The sequence below is a fragment of the Hippopotamus amphibius genome, chromosome 2, assembly GCF_030028045.1.
Source record: "Hippopotamus amphibius kiboko isolate mHipAmp2 chromosome 2, mHipAmp2.hap2, whole genome shotgun sequence".
NCBI classification, from domain to species: Eukaryota; Metazoa; Chordata; class Mammalia; order Artiodactyla; family Hippopotamidae; genus Hippopotamus; species Hippopotamus amphibius.
In genome coordinates, this window is record NC_080187.1 from 95,628,285 (window position 1) to 95,644,712 (window position 16,428).

Sequence of the window (16,428 nt, forward strand, 5' to 3'; positions counted from 1 at the left end):
CATCCCCCCAAGCTCTGCCCAGATTCTACCTCCTCCCCTAAGCTTTCTCTGACCACTGGAAACCTCAGCAATTCTACCCCTTCTCTTCCTCCCAGAGCTCTTCCGTTATATTTCTCATACAGTATTTATCATCTGCTACTTCCCACAGCTAGCTGCTGTGCGGTGTGCATGAATCACTTCTGTCTGGATAGGCACTGAATTCTGTGGGGGGGGAGAAAGCTTACCACCACCCAGAAATTTTCACACAAATGACCCCTTTTAACCTACCTTTTACAGTGAGTGTCTGCTTCACAGCCAGGCACCCTACTCTGTGCCACCACTGCTCAGGTAGGCAGCTAACTCTTAATTCTCTGAGGATATAAATGTGCCTCATACTTCTTTGTGTCCTTTGAAAACCACCAAATAAGATGCCTACCATTGTGGACCCTCAAGTGGACAACAGTTGGCTGAAATTACTAACTGTTTAGTTAACTTTTAGGACAGTGGTTTTGTTTCAGATATAATGAGTAATGCAAACAGTTCTGCTAATATTAAGAAAAGATGAATCACTAATGAACTATGAAAACACTAATTAGATATTTACAGGGTGGCATTTTAAAACCAGAGTCTTTTATGAATTGGGGAGCAGGGGGGAGATCTAATTTGAAGACCAAGGAAAACAGAATAATCCTTCTAAGTACATCTTTGGGTGGTTTTCTCAAAGAAAAGACCTTAAATGATGTTATCCTGGTGAGTGTAATACAAACACTATCTTTAACTGAATAATATCAGACTGGCATTTCAAACTGTCGATAGGTAAAGCTGTATTTTTTAAAATGTATTAGATCCACTTCTCTGATTCAGGCTTTCTCTATGAACTGGTCTCCGTATTTCTTGTTTCAAGATATACTCAATCCATTTGTCCACCAGAAGTGTTCACCAGCACTACTAAAGGGTAACTCCTTTTTCTCAGATCATCCCCCAAGGGCTCCCTAATTTCCTTTGGGAGCCCTGGGGCTGTCACAATGTGCTTAGAAACAAATGTTCTCAGCTGTCCCACTATCCCTACCTTTGTCACTGTGCACTGTGACACAGGAGGCTGCAGAGGTCCCTCTGTCAGTCTCACTAACAGGCACCGCTGGCACCTCCCACCAGCCCACTGCCACCCCACCCCCACCCTGCCCTGTGACATCGAGGACAGTCTTACCAACCCCAGGGCCGCAGAGGGGAGATCCCCTTCCAGGTCCAGGCCACACTCAGGTAGGGCAGTCCTGAAACAGCGCTGCTCTCCACTCCGTTCCCCTAACAGAGGCTGTGTGTGAAGTGACCCTTTGCTCCTTGGTACATTTCCTCTTCTTTGTGCTGTTTTACTCAGGCATCTCCATTGAAGACTCAGGCTCAAGTCCACACGGGTAGGTTTCTGACAGACAACTCTAAACTGACCCTCCCCTCTTTTACAGGCATAAGCACGTGTGCCTGACTTGCTTTCAATAGTTACTAAAGTGTTGGAAGCTGAGTGAAAGGAATAACTGACCAATAAACACGATTATATCACTCATCACAGCTACCATTTACTGAGCACTTATAAGACACCAAACCTTATGCTAAGATCCTGTGATAGAAGTTCTCCTACTAACACCTCCATCTTACTGATGAGGAAGCTAAAACTCAGAGGGATTAATTTAGCTGAGCAAGGCCGAAGATAAGAGCTGGGACCCAACCCCAGATCTGACTCCAAAGCCCAAGATGTGCTCTCCAGCCCCATGTTCCATACCTATTTCCTCGTCAGTCACACGAAGATGTCAAGAGGAAGGAGGTGACAGGTGGTACCAAGCCATCCCTCCCACGGACATATCCATACCCTTTACAATGATCACTGCAATCACTGCAGGCTGATTCAACTTCTGGAAGAAAAAGTTTTCTGTCTGCTAACAGGCCAAAGTTCCAGTCTTCACACAAAATACTTCTCCCAGCTATCCTTCTTACATTTACCCACTTTTAAAATTCACAACTGGAAAAAAGTCACTAACCTTTGAAACTAAAGCTACAGTATAAAGCAGGCAAATGGTAATGACATTTTACATACTGATAAAACAGATATAAAAACAAAGTCATCAAACCACTACTCAAAACTTTTCTTTGGTTTTGTTACAAAAAACTTCATGAATCTAAAAGTAAAGTGCCTAAACTATATTTCACAAAACTCAATACTTCTGTAGTTAATTTATAATATACTTTTTAATAAAGGCATATTCCTGTGTCAAAAAGAAGGCTGAACAGCTATAGATTTTCTACGTGTGATTATGTTACATTTTCACATTACTGATGATGTTAATAAGTTTTACCATTTGTTCATTTATTACAGTTTAAGCATTAATACTTTATACTATGAAGTCTCATTAGTTAACTGTGGAAAACAGAACACTGCCTACTTCATTTTCAGTTCTTAAAAACAGATGAATGTGAGAAACAGCAAGTGTGACTGTAAGAGACGCTTTGGTAGTCCACAATACCCTCTTATGGATGAGGCCCTCCACACCTTCACCAAAGGGAGGATCCTTGCCCCACAACCCGCTCACCCAGGATCTCAATCCCTCCCCCAAGGTCATGCCCCCGGAGAGATAGGGAATGGGGGGCCGTATGCAATGAATGGTCCGAGCCTGAATATTAAGGCCTGGCCCTCTTGCCTCCATTTGGGGCAATCCTGAAGGGCCTTGCCAGGTCCAGAGCTGCCTGTGAGATCTGCCCAGGGCTTGACGCAGTCAACCTTCCCTTCTGCCTAGTCCTGCTTTCCTCCCTCCCCAAGGCTGCTGCTTCCAGCACACAAACCTGAGTCTCAAAGCTGGCTTCCTACGCAACACAAGCTGCAACAAACAATTACAATGAACATATTTGTAAGGAGGTGTCACTTAAACATCAGCCCTGAAAAGATAAGCTGGGCATCTGTAACTATGACCCGGAAGACAAGGTGTTTGAGCTGAGGCCCTACAGGGACACCACATAAAAAGTACCTGAGAAAAGGAATTCAGCCAGAGCTTGGCTTCATGCTTATGCCACCTGTGGCCCATTTCCTGACAGGAAAATTGGGGGGGGGGGGGGGGGGGGAAGTCTAGCAGCCACTTCTGTAGACAATCATAAGTGAGGCAAGTACAAGAAAATAGGTATCATGAATTATCAGTTGATATCACCGTAAACAACATAAGAGAAAGCTTTACATCTTAATACTGACCCTCTAAAATACTCAACAGATAAGACATTCAGTAGTAAAGTGATTTTTCAAGGACTAGATGATCAAATGACTGATTTTCTGTTTTCAGTGGCACCCCCAAGGCGCTAGGGTTTCCTGAAGGTACCTCAAGAAAGGAATTGGTGAGGGAGAGGGTCCCGCCATACATATTTCAGCCAGGTCAGCTCTGCCTTTATTTTCAACTTTATATAAACTGACCTCCTAAAGAAATTTTCATTTATGGAACATTTGAGAGCCTCTTTGCTAGGCCAGTGTTTTCCAAAGTGAGGATCCATCACAGAAAATTTTCTTCTGGTTTATGCAAGAATATTCTGTGTAAGATTTGAATTCATGTAAGATTTGGATTTCAATAAAATTTTGCTAAGAACAAGTATTCTACTACTGCTAGAAAATAAAGGGGACTGTGTGGGTACAAAAGCTATGTTTCTAAACTGTAAGTTTCATGAAGACCATTCTGTCTTGTTTCACCATGGTATCGCCAGCACCAAGCCCAGTACCTGAAAGGTGGGCGGCTCAATAAACATTTAATAAACAAACAGGAAAGAAACAAACAAAACCAAAAGTTACTGAACACAGATGCAATGTTTTATAGGATCAAGCATTAATAAAACAGAAACAAAATGCCATTTCAACAAGAATCAAAAATATAGTAACTTCAAAAATTGGTAATAAACAAAAACATGCCCATAAGAAGTTATTTGTCCATATCAAAAATTTTCCAAAGCCAATATTTTCCCAATGGAAAACAATCCTACCTTATACAGAAATCTTCGGAGGACTGTATCCTTTCCAAGTGATCATTTATTCAAAGGATAATTCTACCATCCATGAATAAGATAAAGTAGCTTAAAGAGTTCCACTACAATTGGCTTACACAATTAACTCCAACAAAGTACTGAAGCATTTTCAAGGAGATTTCCTGTGATTGAAGTTTAATCTTCAAGGGAAAACTACCTACACAGCTACTTTACAGATGGAAACCTCTTTGAAAACTGAGAGGCTTTCAAAAGTGCACATTACACAAAGCAACCAAGCTACCCAAAGACAACTCAAGCAACATGCAAAACAAACAAAAAGGTATACAACTCTAAATTTAAAAAAAAAAAAAGTATTCACTTATATGTGGATTGTTTTTTTTTCTTTAAGACACCAATTCACAGAAAAAGAGACCAGACTTGCAGCTTCCAGAGGCAGAAGGTGAGGAGAGGGGGAATTGGAGGAAAGTGGTCAAAAGGTATGAACCTCCAGTTATAAGATAAGTACTAGGGATGCAATGAACAACATGATGACTATAGCCAACAGCGCTGTGTGATACACAGGAAAGTTAGGAGAGTTAATCCTAAGAGTTCTTATTACAAGAAGAATTTTTTTTTCCCTTTTTTCTCTTCATTTTCTTTTTACCATATCTATATGAGAAAACGAACATTAGCTGAACCTACTGTTGGCATCATTTCACAATATATGTAAATCAAACCATCATGCGGTATGCTTTAAACTTAGTGATGTAGGTCAATTGTTTCTCAATAGAATGGGGGGGGAAGGGGCAGTAAACAGACACATGTTTCTGCCAACACCTGGCATTCCCTAAATGATATTAATCTTCTTTACTCAGGTGGGCTGAGAGAGGTAACTCCTAGGAGTGAAGATGATGATGGCAACCCATCTAACTCAAGCCCTTGTTGACGTATACGCCTTCCTAAACAACATTCCTTTTTTTTTTTTTAACCACACTTCAAGGAAGATTGATAAATGGGCTTCTTTTTTTCTGATCAAAAGATCATTTCAGAGATCATACAACTGGATGCAACATCCTCTCAGCAATATGTTATAAAATAACATTCCAGAAGCTTCATGCATGAATCCTCAAATAAAGAAACCACTTATGAAGCCCCCACAAATAGTCATTTGGAGGAAGGGAAGAAGGGTTGGACTTACAACACTTGGCTATATTAAATTTGGAGTGTAGGGACTTCCCTGGTAGTCCAGTGATTAAGAATCCACCTTCCAATGCAGGGCAGGGACACAGGTTCAATCCCTGGTCAGGGAACTAAGATCCCACATACCATGAGGCAACTAAGCCAGCATGCCAAAACTACTGAGCCCTCGCACCACAATGAAAGATCCCACATGCCACAACGAAGATCCCGCATGCCGCAACTAAGACCCTACACAGCCAAATAAGTAAATAAACAGATAAACAAATAGATAAATAAATTTGGAGTGTATTGTCTGTGGATTTCTCTTAGGCAAGCTATCAAATCTGTTATTATCACTGACAACCAAAATATAGTAGAGTGTCTAAAAATAACAGGTTTTTTAAAATTTATTTATTTATTTTTGGCTGTATTGGGTCTTCATCACTGCATGCAGGCTTCTCATTGTGGTGGCTTCTCTTGTTGCAAAGCCCAGGCTCTAGGTGTGCGGGCTTCGGTAGTTGCAACATGCAGGCTCAGTAGTTGTGGCACACGGGCTTAGTTGTTCCGCAGCATGTGGGATCTTCCTGGAGCAGAGCTCGATCCCGTGTCCCCTGCACTGGCGAGCAGATCTTAACCACTGCACTAGCAGGGAAGTCCTCTAATAGTTTTTGGTAACTTCTAAAAATTTCCTATACATCAAGTCAATTCTATTCAAGGCATCACACAGGATACATGACTATATTATTTTATAGGCTAATTTTGTAATATTTACCCATAAGAAACCAAAAAGAGTATTATAAAAAGATCAATAAAGAATGAAAGAAGCATGATGTGGAGTTTGCTGGTGGCCCAATGGTTAGGATTCGGCGCTTCTACTGTGGAGGCCCAGGTTCAATCCCTGATCGGGAAACTATCCCGCAGTACAGCCAAAATACAAAAATAAATAAAATTTAAAAAAAAAAAGCTTGAGGGCTTCCTAGGTGGCGCAGTGGTTAAGAATCTGCCTGCCAGTGCAAAGGACACGGGTTCGATCCCTGCTCCAGGAAGATCCCACATGCCGCGGAGCAACTAAGCTCGTGTGCCCAAAAAACAAACAAACAAACAAACAAACAAAAAAGAAGCTTGATGCTATACATATATGATATACAAGTCAGCAGATCCTTGCTTCAATAATTACACGAGCCTATGAGCCTATGGTGGTGCCTGGCCCTACAAAGGTGCTGTGGTGCTAACCTCAAGAAGCTGAAAGTCTCCTTGAGGAGACAAGACCAAATACATAAATCAATGAAAAAAAGAATTCTAAAAGAACAGGACATAATGAAGTGGTAAACTCACTATCAGATATTTAATACACGTAACAAGAAAAGTAATGTTGGTTCAAGCAATCTGAAAAAAACTTACAAATTATAGATTCTTTAGTTTCAAGTCCAGTGTAAAGATTTATTTTTGCCAGTTGCCTCTATGTTGGCTAAAAGTTACTGATCAATTGCATTTTAATAAATTTAATATCCTGAATATATATATTCATTCCATCTTAAGGAAATATCCCCACAGGACATCTTTTCAGATCTTACAGAAAATAAGTCAAGAGCCAGTTAAGGTGGGACTTCCTAGGTGGCACAGTGGTTAAGAATCTGCCTTCCAAGGCAGGGGACAGGGGATCAATTCCTGCTCCAGGAAGATCCCACATGCCACGGAGCAACTAAGCCCATGCGCCACAAATATTGAGCCTGTGCTCTAAAGCCTATGAGCCACAACTATTGAGCTCATGTGCCACAACTACTGAAGCCTGCATGCCTAGAGCCCGTGCTCCACAACAGAAGCCACCGCAGTGAGGAGCCCGCACACCACAATGAAGAGTAGCCCCCGCTCTCCACAACTAGAGAAAGTCTGTGTGCAGCAATGAAGACCCAATGCAGCAAATTAATTATTTAGTTAATTTTAAAAAAGAGCCAGTTAAGGTAATTGAATTAGCCATCCGAAGATTTTTAAGCAAATATTTGAACATTTATTTGGGATTTTCTTTGCCTTATATCTGTAAAAGACATTGGGTTTTATTCCCCTTGTGCAACATAATTCAGGCAATAGCACTATCCTTCTTATGGGGAGCTATCTCCTCCAAACACAAACATGTAATTCTAATGGGGGCTGCCATTCTTCATGCCTCTGCCCTCACCGCCACAGAGGCAGGCCCGTGACCCAAGCCAGGACAATCATAATACCTTCCTACCCTTGGCCTCAGTGGCTTATATAAGAGATTGGCACAGAATCCAAGCCAGGAAAATCCATGGTCCCTCCCCAAATGGGGCAGCTTTCCTTTCTAGTGATACAGGCAGAAGTACATGAGCTGGAGAGAAAAATGAAGGCAACACACAAAAAGAAGTGGGGCCCAGGATCCAACACACCCTGGCGACTTCCAAGGGTTCCAGATGTTTCTGACAGTCCATGGCTACGTGAGCCAATTAAATTCTTATTTTTGGCTAAGCTGATCTGTAGCGAGTTTATATTTCAAGGAGCCAAGACAATTTCAACAAAACATTCTTGATCCAGAGAAACTCAATACAGACATTACTTTTTAATGGACTAAAAAAGATTCCAAATAACATGAGGAAATGCATGAAAATTAATATTAAAGTAAAAATTAGTTGACCCACAATACTGGAAGAGTAAGGAGGACTGTGTTATAGCCTTCAGAGGTTAGGCTGGTCCCCATCCTAGCAGTTCTTATCTGATAGGTTTGATAGACAAAGCATTCTTATCTCTCAACAGGGACAGACTAGCTTTTTCCAAAGCTTCATGTGAGGGGACTGAATGTAAATAAGCGTCTAAGTGAAGAATCATCACCCATTCCCTAGAGGAAGACAAAATCCTCAAGGTAAAACTCCTTCTTTCTAAAATGTGGGATTCTCTTTCTGATTTCAAGTAGATTTCCAAGGGATATCTAAAGAACAAATCTGACGCAAATAAAGTTGGGCCAGTGGTTTCTCCCATGCTCACCTCCAATGGTCCCCCCATCCAAATAACTGCTATCAATTATCACAAGATTAGAATCTCGCCACACTTATCCTTCTGAAAATCTCTTTTATGCCATAGTTCTGTCCCAAAAAAGAGGCTGGTTTCTCTTTTGGTTCTGCAGAAAATCTCATTAAAAGAAAGTTGATGGTATAAAGAGGAAAGACAGGCGCACTTTCTTCTTGCCTATTCCTTTACCTTTACTCTTTCCTTTTCTCTTTAAATCTATGGGAAGAGTCAGACAAATAAAAGTTAAAATCCCAGCTGCAATACTCACTAATCGCCAGGTAAGGCACTTAAGCCTCTAAAAGTCAGTCTCAGAGTCCTTAGTTTAAAAATAGGGCAAAAAAACACCTACCTGAAATATCTGTTGTCTGGATTACCTGAGATGATTTCTTAAACTGATGAGCACAGTTTCTGGCATACATAAAAGGCACACACTAAATAAAATGGAGTCACCAAAGATAAAGAGCATATTTCACCATCCTAGTCAAGCCCAACACCTTGAAAAGTAAGTTTTCAAAGAACAAACACATTTGGGTCATGGAAGTAGCATTTATAAGTCTATCTGCAAGGGTACCTGCAAAAGTGCAATCAATAAAAAAAAAAAAGCTGCTATCCTATATGCTCAAGTCAAAGAATAATTTTTATAAAACAGATATTAAGTAATATATATTTTTTACAAAGTGCTATCTAAACAGCAATATTAAACAGTCTGAAAAGGAGGAAGAGGAATACGGAGAAAAAAAGCTAAGTTAGGCAACATAATGTGTGAACTGCTAAATCTGCCACAGTAATTAGCAAAGCTAACAGCACTAATGCTTGTTTTCCATGAACTACATGGTAAATAAATTTGCATTAACCTTATGATTTTTCCCTAAGAGTTATGGACTTGATTCAGCTCTTCTCATTTAAAGGGTTTTCTGGGGACTTCCCTGGTGGTGCCGTGGTTAAGAATCCGCCTGCCAATGCAGGGGACACAAGTTCAAGCCCTGGTCCAAGATGATCACACATGCCATGGGGCAAATAAGCCCATGTGCCACAACTACCAAGCCTGCGCTCTACAGCCCAAGGCCACAATTGTTGAGCCTGCAAGCCACAACCACTGAAGCTCATGCACCTAGAGCCTGTGCTCCACAACAAGAGAAGCCACCACAATGAGAAGCCCGTGCACTGCAACAGAGTAGCACCCACTCGCCACAACTAGAGAAAGCCCACGCATAGCAACAAAGACCCAACAAAGCCAATAAAAAATAAATTAATTTTAAAAATAAGTAAATAAATAAAATTAAGGGTTTTCTGGGGTTCTTTTAGGTGGTGATGGTGGTGGCTTTAAGTGAAAGAATAGAAACAAGGAAATAAGCATCCTGAAGGAATTTACAAGCCCCTGCTATGCTTATCAGGGGTATCCAAAGAACTTAATTAATATAAGTTTAGATTTCCTGTAGGAGAACCCACAGTCACCAATCAGTTAGTGAAAAGGCATTACATCTCATCACTTCAGGGGAATGAGTGAGATTTACTTTCAAAATCACAACACTAGACCTCAATGACTTTCCTTAAAAAACTTGGTGCTGAGCAGGGGTCTTCGGGACTCACTGCCTGGACTGCAGGTATGTGTGTGTGTGTGTGCCAGTGCTGTTGTGTTTGTCTCCAAGCCTGGCTCAGGTCTAACTAAAATATTCTCCATTTGATCAACAAAAATTTTGCTTCCTGTTATCTCTACACTCTCTTTCTTCTTACAAACACAGCTAGCTGAGTACAAAATTAATACCATATTTTTGGGGTATAGTTCCAATTTTTTTAAACATTTTTAAATAACATTATCTCAAAATATATACATAGATATGCCTAGAAGTGATAAGAATAACTTATGCAGTTAATTTTACTAATACTTCAATTTAAAAATATTTATAAAAGTATATTTTTCTTTGTCTTTATTTTATATTGGAGTATAATTGATTTACAATGCTGTGCCAGTTTCAGGTGCACAGCAAAAATGATTCAGCCATACATATACACATATCTATTCTTTTTCAGAGTCTCCTCCCATATAGGTTATTACAGAACACTGAGTAGAGTTCCCTACACTACACAGTAGATCCCGCATGTGCAACTAAGGATCCTGCATACCACAATGAAGACCCAGCACAGCCAAATAAATAAATACTTAAAAAAAAAAGACATGTCCTCTTAAACCTTACCTTTCTCATTCTCTACAGAGTACTAAATCTGAAAGCATCTTATTCACTGTGTTTGGACACAGTCTCAGAAAGAAGGATTCAAGGCACCATCTAAATTCTATATCCCCCAGCTATTAACCACTATCACATGATGCTTGGGGAAGAAAATTATATTTTGCTTATCCTTGAAACTCCCAGTCTATCATATACAGAAACACATCAAGTACAGGCTTTAAGTAATTACTATGACCAAAAAATTATTTTTATGTTACTGAGACAATAGTAATTATGAACACTTGTATAGTTCTTTACACTTTACAAAACATTTTTATACACAGTATATCCCTGGACCCTCCTAGCAATCCTATTAAGTAGATAGAGAATAAATCATGCCTCTGTTTGGCAGTTAAAGAAATTCATGATGAAAGGAGTATAGTGATTTGCCCTAAGTCATTCAGCTGGTTAAGTGACAGATTGGGATTTTAAAACAGGTCTTCTGGCTCCAAAGTCAATATTAATTCCAAGAAAATAAATACGTTACCACTGACTGCCAAAGCAGTTTTCTATCTGCCTATTCCAAGCTTTCTTTTTTCCTTAAACTTCATGCCAGAAATGTTTAAATAAATCATTTGCTCTTCTAAAGTCTCTTCAGTACAAACCTGTGTTCATGAACACTTACTCGGCAAAATCTGCTACATGTTATGCCCAGAAAAGCATGTTTCACGGCTTCTACCTGGAGCCAGGCCTATCAGCAACTATTCAGAAATGTCTGGAAACTTGTTTTTCTTAATAGTTACATTTGAGACAAGAATCTTTATAAAATATTTTATATATCATCTTGTCTGCCCTTAAACAGACTGATGCAAAACAATTTAATACTCTCCTGATTCAAAATGAGAATTACATACAGAGCATCAATTCTAGAGCCAGGCCCTGTGTTAAGTGCTGATGATTCAAAGGCAAACACAGCCCCAAACTTCAAAGCTGGCATAGGAAAGGGCCAGCAAGGGTGGTCACAACCACCTGGAAGGTGCAAAGACAGATGTCTAAGGTGGGGCGACACATGGTTCGGAAAGCCTTCAGGCAAAAATCTAAGGAATACATGGGCAGAGAAGAGAAGCGTAGTTCATGGAAGTAAGGAGAGACTCTTAGGCAGTATCTGCAATGATCGTACCCAGAACTTGGTGCCTGAGGAGAGAACTGAAGAAGAGGAGGAAGTTGAAATTAATCACCAGCCTATAAGACCAGAAAGGAGGAAGATATACTGCAGGGGGCAAAGATGTCAAGCATGAGAGAGGGCACCCCGGGAGGAGAGTAAAGGCAACTCCACAAGAAGAGGACACCAGGGAGTTCCCTGGTGGTCCAGTGGTTAGGACTCCACACTTTCATGGCAGGGGGCACAGGTTTGGGGAATTAAGACCTGGCAAGCCACTAAGTGAGGAAACAAACAAACAAACAAACAAACAACACAACAAGGAGAGGATGCCAGAAAAGGAAAGCAGCGCAGGCACACACACACACAGAACTTTACATCACCTTGTCATCCTCTCACTTTGTAGATTAGGTAAAAATATCCCAATGGTTCTGATCACAAATTACGGAATTAGAGCACTGGAGATCATCCTGATTAGTCTTGTCATTTTGTGAGTGAGGAAACTGGTCCACAGAAGTACAGTTCTTTGCCCAAAGCCACACACATCAGTAGCAGAGTAAGGACTAGAGCCCTGATCGCTGCTCTGTTGAGTCTGAGTCTGCCACGCACACGGCCTACGTCCCAGTATTTACGTGAATTTGTATTGCTTCTATCACCTTTCAAAGCTTCATTCAAATATATTATCATGATTACTGAAGTGAATTTTAATGATAATAAAGTTTACCCCAAAGTTATTTATGCTGAGCTAATATAATCGTTCATGAACCTACTGTGGAATATCCTTAGAGTCATTTATATCACTCTTTTCCTACAGTAGTTATCTTAGAAAATGGAATGGAGATTAACTGTCATAATTCATTGCTGTTTTATTATTTTATCATTACAAATAATGGCCAAGGTTAAAGATAATAGTGATACTATACATCTACTCTTAATGCATATAATGGAGTCTATATGCTTAAAAACTAATAGAGTAACTAAATACAGAAAATACACATTCCAGAGAGAAAGAAATACTTTGGAATCCAGCGTACTTATTCTCACTCATAAACAGTGGTGCTCTCTCCCAAACACATAAGACTCTAGAATCAGTCATATCTGGATAGATTATTCTCCCCTAAGCGATCTTTAGGAGACGTCAATTCTTTTCCTGGTGGGGGGAGAGGGGCAGGGAGAATCACCTTTCTTGATAAGAAAGCAGAGACTTCATTTCAACTCCTCCAATACTAAAAACTCAAATTAATGTCCCAGGCATTGTCATGAATTTCTCCAAAACTACAGAAAAAGTTTTGCCATTCACTTTTCAGATTTTTTTTGGGGGGGGGCTACATCACACGTCTTGCAGGATTTTAGTTCCCCAACCAGGGATCCAACTGGTGCCCCTTACAGTGGAAGCAGGGAGTCCTAACCACTGGACCGCCAGGGAATTCCCTAACCTTTCAGATTTCTTAAGGGAAGTATAGTATATAGTTGCCTATATACTAGATTTCACCAAGATGTTGAATTTACCAATTTCACTTAATTTTATCCACAACAAAAGTGAGTATCAGAAAGATCATGGGGATAACTATGCAGCTAAGAAACTGCCCAGGAGCCTACATATTGTTTAAAATATTTCTCTGAGTCTCTCAAAGCCAAGTCCCAAAAGTACTAAAGGATGACACTCCAACAGACTCTACAGTGGTGAAGAAATACGACAGAGATTCACAGGGTCTGAAGTGTGTGTTCACAACTGGTCCTCGACAAGCATCTGTGTAAGGAATCATCTCTTTGTCCCATTCTGTCACCAAAGCCTCTCTAGGTCCTAGACCACCTATTAAAAGTGTTCACATTTTATTCATTCCATTAAGAGAGCAGAATGCTAAGAATTTATCAAACAAAATATGTAAGTAAAACACTGTTAAAAATAAGTCACACAGCTTCTCACTAACTTTTTTCAGATCATAAAACTCCATAGCAAACTGGGAAATGCCTGGATTTCTCTTCTATGTCCTAAGAGCTTTGCCCTTCCACCTAAAGCTTTCTTGCTGATTAAATGTCATTTTTGATCATTATGAACTTTTGCTATATTTGAATTTGCTGGAGAAAGCTTACAACTTCACACTTCACCAAAAGATAAAACCTCAAGGGCAAGTAATGGCTAGATGGGGATGGAAATTATACACTGTACTCAACACCTGATCAGCAGGAGAACTTGAAAAGAGGCCATTATCTTTAAATGGGAGGCAAGAAAGCTACTGGGCTGACACAAGCACCTGAAGAGCATCCTGTTCTGTTCACAACCAGCAGAAACATCATATTCCCTGGCATGTCAAGTAGACATTTTGTATGCTTCTATCTGAATTATTCTGCATATATGTGTACTTTACAAAATACAACTGATATTTAAACTCTCCTAAGACTAAAACCCACAAAAACAAGTTCAAACATGAAAATGGCTGACCACAAAGGACTCCAGGGTGATTGACAGACTAATAATTATAAATGTGTGGTGAGTGTACCATATGATGCATTCTACAGAGCCATAAATCTTAAAATCGTTGCTCAGAAAGATGAGGAAAGAGGCTCACAAACACAGGAAACTCCAAGTTAAGAACGCATATTCACATTAACGTATTCTTCTCCCCACATCCATCATTCAAAGAGTGATAATAGGCCTCCTGAGTCATCCCTCCTCTCCCTCTAGTCACCACATACTAAATGGAGCTTGTCATTTATTCAGAGGAGACTAGACGAGAAATTCATTAGGATTTCTTGATAGTCTACATCCAGGAAATCAATTTTCACTCCTAACTACTCCCCATATACCTTCCAGCAAATGCTCAGAGAAGTAAAGATGCCAAACAAATTCTTCAAGACTAAATACCTATCAATCCATGACCCACAAAATGGTCTGTAGGCAATTTTAGATATACAAGTCACCATTAGCTTTATGGTTTTGAGCAAAACTCTAGGCAGAGTGGAAGACTCTGTAATAATTAATTGTTACAGTAAAAAAAACTTTCTTACAGCTCACAGAAACCTGAACCCACCAGATAAAGGGAAAAAATTCATCTTCAGTGGGTTCATGTTGCCTAAATTTCAAAACTCCAAAGCAAATGAATATTAAAAAGTAACTTGTCATGGGACTTCCTAGGTGGTGCAGTGGGTAAGAATCCGCTTGCCAATGCAGGGGACAAGGGTTCAATCCCTGCCCCAGGAAGATACCACATGCCGCAGAGCAACTAATCCCATGCGCCACAACTACTGAATCTACGCGCTAGAGCCTGTGAGCCACAACTACTGAGCCCATGTGCCGCAACTACTGAAGCCCACGTGCCTAGAGCACGTGCTCTACAACAAGAGAGGCCACCACAATGAGAAGCCCGCGCACCACAACGAAGAGTAGCCCCCACTCACCGCAACTAGAGAAAGCCTGTGTGCAGCAACGAAGACCCAACACAGCCAATGAAACAAATAAACTAACAAACAAATAAATAAATAAAATTTATTAAAAAAAAATGTAACTTGCCAAGACTTGGGCTCTCCAAAGTGGAGATAATTAATGCTGTAAAGGTCCATGTCCTCAGTGTGCCACGCAAATGTGGTTTTCCACATGCCAAAGTAGAGATAAGGGGTATTCACACCCTCTATAGAAATACCGCACTCTTCCTCAACCACATCCAAGACTGTGTTTAGGCGAGCTATGTTCCATTCATCCACACCCTAGAATCAGGGGAAAGAAAGAAGAAAAAAAAAAAAGCAAACATTAATAAACGCATGAAGATAACATTTACTGCTCAAACCATCATCTGCCAAAATTATTGCACTGTATATTTAATTCACTTAGAAATAAAAAATAAAGCAATAACTATCCAGGGCATGCGTGCACACACACACAGATATATATTTATACAGATCCATGATTAACAATGTGGCTTTATATAAATATTAGTATAAAATTGTACCAAATGACAGAGAATTAAGGTCTCACCACCCATTTGCTGTTAGTGAAAAAAAAAATCATTGATTCAAAGCATATGATCTGGGGCATGCTTTCCATCTTCGGCACACCATTTAGTTTTGGGGGCTTTCTGTTTTTTAGCTTGTTTATTTGTACATTATTAAGAAGTCATATTAAACATCAGTCATCATCTCAAGATACCACTAACAAAATATATGTTCTGTCATCCCTCTCTCACCCCCATCCTTTTCAATTCTGGCATGTGATACGTCATTTCCTGAAAATTCAACTCTAATTATTGGAAAAATTCTTAGCACTATTCTAAGCCACTGATCATTATGCTTTCACTGCTTCTTCAACTAAATATTTGCCTCTTATGTTGATGGGAAATTTTAAACAAAGAATAACTGCAAAAAATACTTATTCAAACTCTGGTAAAATTCCTGGAATAATGTAGTTATTATTAAACGACATAAACACGGCTGGTGATAGAAACAGACAGAAAAGACTGACTCAATGAAATAAAAGTTAAAGTGATAGGAAAAGATTACAGTTTTTTTAGAACTTACCAATCATTTATTAATTCACTATAATTTAAAACTGCTTACCATTTTTACAAACTATGTATTTTTCCCATATACTTTCGTAATAATCAAATTCTAAATATCAGAGATTAGATCCATTTTTAAGCAATCACGAGGAAACGGCAATGTCTTTAAATCAAGCTCAACCTCTTCATGGTGCTATTGAAGAGGGGCATTAAATTTGTTTCTGTGTACCCAAAAGGCCCTCCCCAATAACTATGCCAACGGCCTCACAGGCAACCATGTCTAATATTTCCCTTATGCACTAAAAACTGTCAGGGCTGTTCTGTTTTCATTCTGGTCTTTAGATGACAATATACTCAGTGTACTGATATTACTTCCTTGAGCTTTTGGGTCAGGAAAACTGTTGATGGGGCAGTTAATGAAGTTCTGCCTTAGGTGATATAATTG

The 16,428-nt window shown here is 39.7% G+C and overlaps 1 protein-coding gene across 11 annotated transcripts in view; it reads right to left on the bottom strand.

Moving 5' to 3' along the window:
• The window catches only part of KDM4C (lysine demethylase 4C), a 414,703-nt gene that overhangs the window by 314,846 nt on the left and 83,429 nt on the right, over positions 1–16,428 (bottom strand). For 10 of the 11 annotated variants that reach the window (XR_009051206.1, XR_009051205.1, XR_009051207.1 and 7 more), the window contains one exon: positions 15,002–15,195. Coding sequence is in view for 7 of the 11 variants with exons in the window: in XM_057720401.1 (XP_057576384.1) it covers positions 15,002–15,195 (194 nt within the window). In the remaining 4 variants the exon portion in view is untranslated. Of the gene's footprint in view, positions 1–15,001; positions 15,196–16,428 lie in introns of those variants that run through there. The other variant, XM_057720405.1, reaches the window with a different exon arrangement.